Source organism: Mus musculus, chromosome 7 (assembly GCF_000001635.26).
Source record: "Mus musculus strain C57BL/6J chromosome 7, GRCm38.p6 C57BL/6J".
Classification (NCBI taxonomy): Eukaryota; Metazoa; Chordata; class Mammalia; order Rodentia; family Muridae; genus Mus; species Mus musculus.
The window spans coordinates 27,694,292-27,705,000 of NC_000073.6; the positions used below are offsets into that span (position 1 = coordinate 27,694,292).

The 10,709-nt window shown below is 42.6% G+C and overlaps 1 protein-coding gene across 6 annotated transcripts in view; it reads left to right on the forward strand.

The window, feature by feature from the left end:
• Positions 1-10,709, forward strand: part of Zfp607b (zinc finger protein 607B) — a 31,824-nt gene that overhangs the window by 19,631 nt on the left and 1,484 nt on the right. For all 6 annotated transcript variants that reach the window (NM_198417.2, XM_030241994.1, XM_030241995.1 and 3 more), the window contains exons 5-6: positions 4,362-4,460; positions 8,089-10,709. The exon at positions 8,089-10,709 is cut by the window's right edge and continues 1,484 nt beyond it. In NM_198417.2, the coding sequence (NP_940809.2) occupies positions 4,362-4,460; positions 8,089-9,776 (1,787 nt within the window). In that variant the 3' untranslated portion in view covers positions 9,777-10,709. The remainder of the gene's footprint in view (positions 1-4,361; positions 4,461-8,088) is intronic.

Consider the following 10,709-nt stretch of genomic DNA (forward strand, 5'->3'; position numbering starts at 1 on the left):
GCAAGGTACAAAGAGGTTACTGGAGTCTTACACAAAACAGAGGAATGCAAACACAGAAGGTCTAACAGAAACCACCTGGCATAGAATTCATTGTTAACAACTGGGATCAAAAGGAACTCCACCTAAGATTCACTTAATCTTAGAAGCCAGGGTCAAGGGCTTCGTGCCCTTGCCATAGTTCTTATTTTAGTCTATTGTATAGCCTACATTCCCCCTAGGCCATTGTAAATACATGAGTATGGGTGTAACTTAGCTATCTATAGTTCTAAGTATCTACTCTGGTTCCTCCTTAGGTCTCAAACTTCCTTCTTCCTAGAAGATGGTAAATTCCTGTGTAGGGCAGTGACCTAGCTTTTATTCAAAGTGATAGTGTAATGTCAGAGGCAATTCTGAATGTCACTGAATAGCAACATTCTTACTGAATTCCAAGCCCATGGTCAGCTCAAGGACTTTCCAGGACATTGGAACACTGGTGAAGGCTTAGCTATGTCAGAATTCAATCTTAAAAGGCACTTATAATAGGATAATACTAAAAGAGCACGTGGATCCATACACCAGACTAACGCGGGAATGGAATATTAATGTATGGTTTAGAGAGAACGCCAGACTCCAGGAGTGAGTTTCCGTGAAACTCTTTGCCTCGTGAGTGGCTTCCAGGCCTCTCGGCCTGTCAAGCTGACTCGACCAGAGTCTGTAGCATGTGGGCTAGAGAGATAACTTGGTGGTTAAGAAAACTGATTGTTCTTGCAGAGGACCTGGGTTCAATTTCCACCACCATCTCAAAACTGTCTGTAACTCCAGTTCCAGGAGAAAAACTAATGTCCTCTTCTGGACTCCATGGGCACCATGTGAGCATGTGGTGCTCAAACATCCATGCAGACAGACATTTCCATATGAAGGAAATAAAATGAATTTAAGTCCACAACTCAGTTCCTCCTTCTTCCCAAAGCAATAGTTTGAGATTTCTTTGGTCCCAAATAGGAGCTTCATGAAGCCCCTGCCTGCCCACACCTTGTTGGTCCTCTCAGTGAGCTCTAGGTGCCTCAAGGGGTCTTCCTTCATCGTATCTGATCCATATTCCTCTGGAAGGTGTATAGACACTAATCATCTTTTCTAAAAATGCAAAGACAAAACGTTTCTCCCAAATCAGCATATCCTTGACCCATTAACCAGGAAAACCTTTATTTTGGCCTCTCTCCCAGAGGAATACTATAACCACAAAACTCAAAATCACACGCATTTTGAAAATTAAAACAGGGCTGGAGAGATAGCTCAGTGGTTAAGAGCACTGACTGCTCTTCCAAAGGTCCTGAGTTCAATTCCCACCAAGCACATGGTAAGGCTCACAGCCATCCGTAATGAGATCTGATGCCCTCTTCTGGTGTGTCTGAAGACAGTTACAGTGTACTTACATATAATAAATAAAGCTCTGGGCCAGATTGAGCGGGGCCGGAGCAAGCGGGGCCGGAGTGAGCAGAGGTCCTGAATTCAATTCCCAGCATGAAGGCTCACAACCATCTGAACAGTGACAGTGTATTCACATACATAAAATAAATAAATAAATCTTAAAAAAAAGAAAGAAAGAAAGAAAGAAAGAAAAAGAAAATTAAAACAATCCAAAATAAATAAAATAAAATAAAATCCGATATGAGCCTTTTCTTTTTTTTTTTTTTTTTTAAAGATTTATTTATTTATTTATTATATGTAAGTACACTGTAGCTGTCTTCAGACACACCAGAAGAGGGCATCAGATCCCATTACAGATGGTTGTGAGCCACCATGTGGTTGCTGGGATTTGAACTCAGGACCTTCGGAAGAGCAGTCGGGTGCTCTTACCCACTGAGCCATTTCACCAGCCCGATATGAGCCTTTTCTTAGACTTTTTTCTATTTTGTCATGCCAGTAAATTAACCCAAAATCCCTGTGCAGTCCGCATTCAAAGAATATGAGTTATTCTGTAGGACTTCAAAGCTTCCCTACGACAATTGTTTTCATACAACCTCCCTACTGTCCTAAAAAACCTTTTGCTTACTGTAAAAATCTATTCTTAGACCCGGGCATGGTGGCGCACGCTTTAATCCCAGCATTTGGGAGGCAGAGGCAGGCGGATTTCTGAGTTCGAGGCCAGCCTGGTCTACAGAGTGAGTTCCAGGACAGCCAGGGCTACACAGAGAAATCCTGTCTCAAAAAACCAAAAAAAAAAAAAAAAAAAAAAAAAAAAAAAATCTAGGCCCTTTTCCTAATCTGTCATGTCAGGATAATTAACCCAAAGTTCCCGTGGAGCCCATGTTCAAAGACTATGAATTAGTTATCCTGCAGACTTTATTATTCTATCTTTAAATCAATTGATTCACACTTCTATCTATACCTGCTTATAAGCAGGCAGCTTGTCAAACCAAGATTTAAACCCAAAATTCCTGTGGAGCCCACTTTAGACAGAATAGGAGTACCCTCTAAGACTTATTAGGGAAAAATATCTTCATCCCATCTTTAAAGCGATTAATTCAAACTTTCAGTAGTACCCCCTATAGGAAGCAGGCAGTTTTTACTTGTTAAGCTTTCTGCCCAGAGCAGCCATCATTCTCAGGCTCCCTGAGACTCTGAGCCGCCTGCACTCCCCACAGCAGGGGCCTCAGAGCCTGAGTGCTGTGTCTTTGTTTCAAGATTCAGTGCTTGAATCCCTCTGACAAGTCCCAGCCCTGCCACCTTTCTCTCTCTTAGAAAATAAAACTCACTCTTTAAGATTTAGTAATCTTAAATTTCTGGTGGATTCTTGCCCAACACGTTGGTTTACCACCTGTTGTGGGAAATATTAAATACATGGAAATTTAAAAAATCATGATTTTGTGTTAGTATAGGTGACAGTACTCAAATTATTTGAATATAGTGTTTAATCTTAATATCAACTCTATCCAATAAGTAGCATGAGCTCTGTCTGAATTATATTAATATTACTTTTATTATTTTGGGTTTTATGATGCTAGGTCTTGTGTGACACTAAATCTGGCCTTGAACTTCTTATCTGCCAGCTTCCACTCCTCAAGTGTGTATCGCCATGCCCAGTGTTTAGATGGGAAAACTGAGCATAGAACCCTAATGGGACTCGCCTAAATGAATGTCATTACTAGTGAGCTGCAGAGATGGGGTCTACACTAGACAATATAGCCTGTGGGTTCATGTTCTCACCGCTCATCTCTGCTTTCTTACGTGACAAGCCTCTGCTGTAGTTAAAGGAGATTAAAACCCTAATCTGAAGCAGCTGATTTCTCTCTCTTTTTTTTTTTTGTGGTTTTTCAAGTTGGGGTTTCTCTGTGTAGCCCTGGCTGTCCTGGAACTCACTCTGTAGACCAGGCTGGCCTTGAACTCAGAAATCCGCCTCCCTCTGCCTCCCGAGTGCTGGGATTAAAGGCGTGAGCCACCATGCCCGGCTGCAGCTGATTTCTTACCCAAGTTGCTTTTTCCTTCTCTGAAGTCTTTCCTTAGTATTATTTGGGCTTCATATCAATCAATCCATCTATCTATCTATCTATCTATCTATCTATCTATCTATCTATCCATCTATCCATCCATCCATCCATCCATCCATCTATCCATCTATCCATCTATCTATCTATCTATCTATCTATCCATCCATCCATCCATCCATCCATCCATCTATCTATCATCTATCCATCTATCTATCTATCTATCTATCTATCTATCCATCTATCCATCTATCTATCCATCCATCTATCTATCTATCCATCTATCTATCTATCTATCTATCTATCTATCTATCTATCTATCTATCCATCCATCCATCCATCCATCCATCCATCCATCTATCCATCCATCCATCCATCTATCTATCCATCTATCTATCTATCCATCCATCTATCATCTATCTATCTATCTATCTATCTATCTATCTGATAAGTTTCTTGTTATCCAGCTCAAGCTGGCCTGGTTCATTCCCACCATCTGGGTTTATAGCATGATCCACTGTGCCAAGCTGTATAGACCTTTATAATAATTAAGTCTGTAGTTTTAAACATCTGCACTGGGGGTCATGGTCAAGTACACTTTATATGTATTTGTTTCTTTTTCTTATTGAGATAAAGTTTCTCTGTGTGGTGCTGGCTGTTCTGAAACTTGCTCTGTAAATCAGACTGGCCCCAGACTCACAGAGTCTGCCCAAAATCTGGGATTAAAGTGGACTGCTACCTGGCTTTCAAGGTACTCACTTTTAATCCCAGCATTTCGGAGGCACAGGCAGGTTCATCAAGGTAAACCTGGTCTACATATCACCTTCCACGACATCCTGGGGTAATTCAAGAGACTGAAGAGTCTGCACTATGAGCCATTTCTTTCTTTCTTTTAAGTGGGACGTTGTATTTCCAAGCCAGATCTGATCGTCTTACTAGAGCAGGAGAAAGAGCCCTGGATGGCTGTGAAGGAAGAAACAGACAGGCCGAGCCCAGGTGAGTAAGAGTGAAGTGATTCATTATTGGTTGTGTGCGCACACACGTGTGCAGGTATCCTAAGAGGCCCTAGAGAGGGTCAGCTCCCTGGGCTGGAGTTATAGGGGCTGCTGGGTCTCTAACCCAGGGCCTCGGGCAGAGCTCTCAGAGTTCTTGACCACTGAACCAAAGCCAAGACGGTTTCAGCAGAAGTGACAGCTGTAACGCAGGGAGGGGCACCAAATGTCTGAATTCTGTGTCCTCAAAGATGGTTCTCACCTTCCCGAGGAACCATCACACTTCTTGGCCCTGGAGTCAGAGGCAAGTCAGGGACAGGGTGGTCTTTCCTAGTCCTTTAACCCTACGTCTCTCCCGTTTTTATTACTAATAAACAATCAGGGAGATAGAGGGTGGTGTTATCATTAGACTACTTCTTGTTGAACAGGGGTGTTGAAGTCCTTGGGGCAAGGTTGAGCTTCACCGTGAGGGTAGAATTGGGAGTGGCAGGGCTCTGGCGTCATAGGTAGGAGCCAGTGACCCTTTAGTAGCAACTGACTAAATGTTTATAAAATGTTTTGCATCTGTTGTTGAAGAAATCTAGACAAGAAGTTCATGAGACAGTGTGTGGTTAGTACGATTAAAAAAAGGAAGAGAGGGCCTGGAGAGATGGCTCAGTGGTTAAGAACCTCTTTTAGAGGACCTGAGTTCAATTCCTAGCAACCACATGGTGACTCATCTGTAATGGGATCTGAAGCCCTCTTCTGGTGTGTCTGAAGATAACAGTGATAGTGTATTTCATATACATAAAATAAATCTTAGAAAAGAAGAAAGAAAGAAAGAAAGAAAGAAAGAAAGAAAGAAAGAAAGAAAGAAAGAAAGGAAGGAAGAAAGAAAGAAAGGAAGAAAGAAAGAGAGAGGGGGGAAGGGAGGGAGGGAGGCAGGGAGGGAGGGAGGGAGGGAGGAAAAGAGAGAGAGCTTCTTGGTCTCCGAGTCTTCTCTGATCTTTGCTTCACTGAAGAGAGAGAAAAAGAAAAAAAAAGAAAGGAAAGGAAAGGAAAAGAAAGGAAAGAAGGACAAGGAGGGTTAAAAAGGTAAAATCAGGCTGGTGAGATGGCTGGAAAACTGACTGCTCTTCCAGAGGTCCTGAGTTCAAGTCCCAGGAACCACATAGTGGCTCACAACCATCTGTAAATGGGATCTGATATCCTCTTCTGGTGTGTCTAAAGACAGCTACAGTGTACTTATATAAATAAAATAAAAATTCTTTAAAAAAAGGAAGGAGGAGGAGAAGGAAGAGGAGGAGGAGGAGAAGGAGAAGAAGAAGAGGAGGAGGAAGAAGAAGAAGAGTAGAATCCAGTTCCATACTGGACTGTCAGAAATCTACTTCTTGGAGTGGCCAGAGGCAGCATCACACTGTTTCTTAGCAGGGTTCTTATTTATTTATTTGTTTATTTTTGAGATCATCTGCAGTTGTCAGTGTGGAGGAAAAACAGTAGAGTCATTTTCATTCAGCGGAATGAAGGAGTTGTTTTCTAGAAGTTCTTAGATCTTGAGGAAATCATTGTGGAACACTGATTGTTTTCTGTGACTTATGCACTTGTTTTTCTAGAGGAGTTTCATCACCTTTGTCTGAGTTTAGTTGTAAGACGTTCCTGGCAAACATGGGCCGTCTTTCGTTGTTGAGTACTACAAACTGCACATTAAAGACTGAAATTGCAGGGGTGGGGGAGGTGCTCCTGTGACTTTAGTTTTTGTTTTTTTTTTTTTTGTTTTTTTTTTTTGAGACAGGTTTCTCTGTATAGCCCTGGCTGTCCTGGAACTCACTCCGTAGATCAGGCTGGCCTCAAACTCAGAAATCTGCCTGCCTCTGCTTCCCAAGTGCTGGGATTAAAGACGTGCAGTACCACTGCCTGGCGAGACTTGCCTTGTTTAACATCCATGTCTTAACTTGCCGATTAGAATGTCACTTACCCACATACATGCCTCTTTTTGCCAAGTAGGATGTCAGTTCCCAAGGAGGTCTTGGGAACTTAAACTTTATTCAATCTCTACTCAAAATAGAAGTCTTATTTCAAATAGCTTCTTATATTGCTGCAGGTGTCTCTTTTACATCGGAGTCCATCCCTGGAGCAGCTTATAAAAGCAAAACCCATAAAAGCCTATATATGTGGATAGGAAGTGCTGCTGGCTAGTTGGTTTGTGTCCAAGCTTATTGTGGGTAACTATACAAAGCAGTTCTACTGACTTGAGTTGTGATTGGTTTCCAAGGGCACAGAAGATAACAGAGTATGTAATCAGCTTGATCATGATAAAGTTTCCTTATAACATTAGGAACAGCACACATTGGCAGGCTAGACAGGTAGCAGTCGGGATAAGATGGAGCTTGTTGAGCGTCGGGGGATGATGATGAGCAGGTGGGCTGTAACGTGAGAGAGCCTTGAGATGTGAGAGGCCCAGGCTGTTGAGAGCTGCAGCTCTAGCCACCTCATCAGCTTGGTTACTTCCCTTGGGGATAGCGGAACTGTTTGCTTGGCGTGGTCGGCAGTGGACAGCTCCCATGTCCACAGGGAGATGGGAGGCTTCCAGCAGGACCATAATTTGGTTAGAATTGATTATGGACCCTCCTTTTGTTGTTCATAGCTTGTGCCTTCCAATTTAGCTGCATGTGACAAGAAAATGTGAGAAGCATTGTAGAGTCGTATAAAGGTTTGGGGATTGTCCCTTTGCTAGTTAAAAGGTCAGGCAAGAGTTGTTAATTTGGCCTGTTGGTTTATGGTTTGGGCTGGAAGGGTCCGACTTCCACCACTCGGGTATCTGAAACAGTTGCCTAGCCCGTATGTATGCCTTCAAGGAGCTGCCATCTGTATACCATGTGTAAGTGGCCTGGGGTAGCCACTTATCCTGTATACACATGTATGTGTATAGGATAAGGTAAAAACTCTTATATTCTCAATGCAAGAATGAGATGGGGAATATTCCAAGACTGGTCATGGAAGGAGACTTGAAATGTTAAGAGGTGGCCATAGCTGAAAGGTAAGTGTTGTGTCCTCCACCAAAGCTATCTCAAAAGAGAGAATGCTAAGGGAGTTTGGAGACCTTTGTATGTTATCAGGTGGGGCAGGTGGGGAGGAGGGAAAATATTAATGCCATTGATTCACATGTTAGAAGTTCAGCTGCCGCCAAAGCTCTCATACAAGGTGTCCATGCTTGAAGGGCAAGGTCTAATTTTTTTTCAGTAAATATACAGTGGGCACAAAGGAAGGTCCCAGTTGATGACCTAGGACCCTGAGGACACATCCCTTCTTTTCAGTAGCATAGAGATCAAACAGCTCATTTCCAAGTGGACAGTAACACAGTGCCATCAGGTTAGAGCGACTTGTCACATCCCAAACAGTATGTATTTCCAGTAGGATACAAAGAGGCACGTAAAATTGTTTCACTGTAGTTTGTTATAATCTCATTGAGCATACATATTCCTGCTTCCAACCTGTTCTACGGTAAAGCGTATTATCTTACATAAACTTTGCTTATTGCTGCTCTCCCTGCTCTTGTTCTTAGAAAGTACTTTAGAGTCTGGCCATTCATTTAATGGAGCATATGAGCGTATTACAGGAAAATAAATTATTCTTGTTCTCTCCTTTTCTTTCAGATGTGGAGACATGTGTTGAAGCTGAAAATATATCTCCGGAGAATCATATGTCTGATGTAAATTTACACAAACAGAGCATAAGGCAATTCAGTAAAACTTTTGACCTTAAAGAGTCTACTTTTAGTGATGGCCCCAGCTGTAGTACATTCAAAGGACTACAGGGTTATCAAGGAGATGCTGATGAAAGGGTTACTAAGAAGGAAAGAGTGCCTCCTTGTACCTGCCAGACTCTTGCTCACAATACAGAAAAGGCATATGAGTGTAAAGAGTGTGGGACGTGCTTCGATTGTAGTTCAGCTCTTACTCAGCATCAGAGTGTTCATGCTGGAGAGAAGCTCTATGAATGTAAGGAGTGTGGGAAGGCCTTCAGACTCCCCCAAGAGCTCACAAGGCATCAGAAGTCTCACAGTGGTGAGAAACCTTTCCAGTGTAATGAATGTGGAAAGGCTTTTCATCTTCCCGACCTGCTGAAATATCATAAAGTCATTCATACAGGTGAAAAGCCTTTTGAATGTGAAGTATGTGGGAAGTTCTTCAGCCGTGTCTCCAGCCTTGCTGAACATAGGATTGTCCATGCTGATGTGAAACCCTATGAGTGTAGTGAGTGTGGGAAAGCCTTTAAACGTCGCTCAGACCTAATGCAACATCAGAAAATCCATTCTGGTGAGAGACCCTTTCAGTGTAAGGACTGTGGGAAGGCCTTCATTGTTCTGGCACAGCTCGCTCAGCACCAGAGCATTCACACTGGAGAGAAATTGGAATGTAAGCATTGTGGGAAGATATTTAGTAGTGGTTTTTACCTTGTACGACACCAGAGTATTCACACTGGTGAGAAACCCTTTGGGTGTCATGTCTGTGGCAAGGCTTTTAGGCTTCAGGTATACCTTAATGAGCATCAGAAAACTCACACCGATGAGAAACCTTTCAAGTGTAAGCTGTGTGGGTCAGCCTTTAGACGTAAATACCAGCTCAGTGAACATCAGAAAATCCATACCAATGTGAAACCGTATCAGTGCAAAGAATGTGGGAAATCCTTTCGTCGACGATCAAATTTTACTGAGCATCAGAGTATTCACACTGGAAAGAAACCCTTTGAATGTAAGGACTGTGGGAAGGTCTTTAGACTAAATATACATCTCATTCGACACCAGAGATTTCATAGTGGTAAGACACCTTTTGAATGTAATGAATGTGGAAAGGGCTTTCATTTTTCCAGCCAGCTTAATTACCATAAAACCATTCATACAGGTCAGACACCTTTTGAATGTAAAGAATGTGGGAAGTCTTTCAAGCGCATCTGCAGCCTTTTGGAACATGGGGTTATTCATGCTGCTGTGAAACCATTTGAATGTAGTGAGTGTGGGAAAACCTTTAATCGTCGCTCAAACCTCATACAACATCAGAAAATTCATTCTGATGAGAGACCCTTTGAGTGTAAGGACTGTGGGAAGGCCTTCACTGTTCTGGCTCAGCTCACACGACACCACACTATTCATACTGGAAAGAAATCATATGAATGTGAGCAGTGTGGGTCAGCCTTCAGACTCCCGTACCAACTCACTCAACATCAGAGAATTCATGATGATGTGAAACCATTTCAGTGCAAGGAATGTGGAAAGGGCTTTGTTCGTGGTACAGCTCTTAGAATCCACCAAAGAGTCCATACTGGTGAGGCCCTTCCAGTGTGAAAAATGTGGAGAAGGTTTTTCCAATATCATTACCAATTTCTTGGACATTTTAGAATTCATACTGGCAAGAAGCCTTATGAATGTAAAGAATGTGGGAAGGACTTTGCTCGTGGTGGAGACCTTAACGTACATCAAAGAATTCACACTGGTGGGAAACCATACCAGTGTTAAAAGTTCAAAATCAAGCTTGGTTTGAAATGCTAAAATTCATATTAATAAGAAACCACCTGGAAAGTCCTGGAGTAATTCTAAGATAGCTGAATTCATACTGGTAAGAAAATGTTAATCCGTCTGGTGGAGAATAAGACCACACCACTGCCGGGTGTGGTGACACACACCTTTAATCCCAGCACTTGGGAGGCAGAGGCAGGCGGATTTCTGAGTTCGAGGCCAGCCTGGTCTACAAAGTGAGTTCCAGGACAGCCAGGGCTACACAGAGAGACCCTGTCTTGAAAAACAAAAAACAAAACAACAACAATAAAAAAGACCACACCACAGTTTAAAGCCAAGTTTGAAGTAGGCTTTAAGTAAATACTGGCCAGGTGATGGACTCCCTGGCCAGGTCCAGCTTTGGGTTTCCAGAAAAAACCATGAGTCCCACCTTGCAGGGGCTTAGATAGGCACCCCCACAAGGCCGCTGTATTTTCCACCAGGTACAAGCAGGGGTAAGCATATAATCTGACTTGTTTCCTACTTAGGTACCTCCTGCCTACATATCAAATGGGGGGCTGGGTACTTCCTAATATATTTCCTTCTCATGGGCTTCCTCTCCAACCTGTGATGAAGAACATCTGGTATAGTTGGGGCAAACAAACTTGTTAAGGGGAATGAAAGTGTGGCTTGTTATTGCCCATAAACAATAGCCTGCAGTATTTCAGGAACTATTTGACCTTGGGTAAGGGGCTTACAGGCTAGCAGCATTTTTGTTTCCTA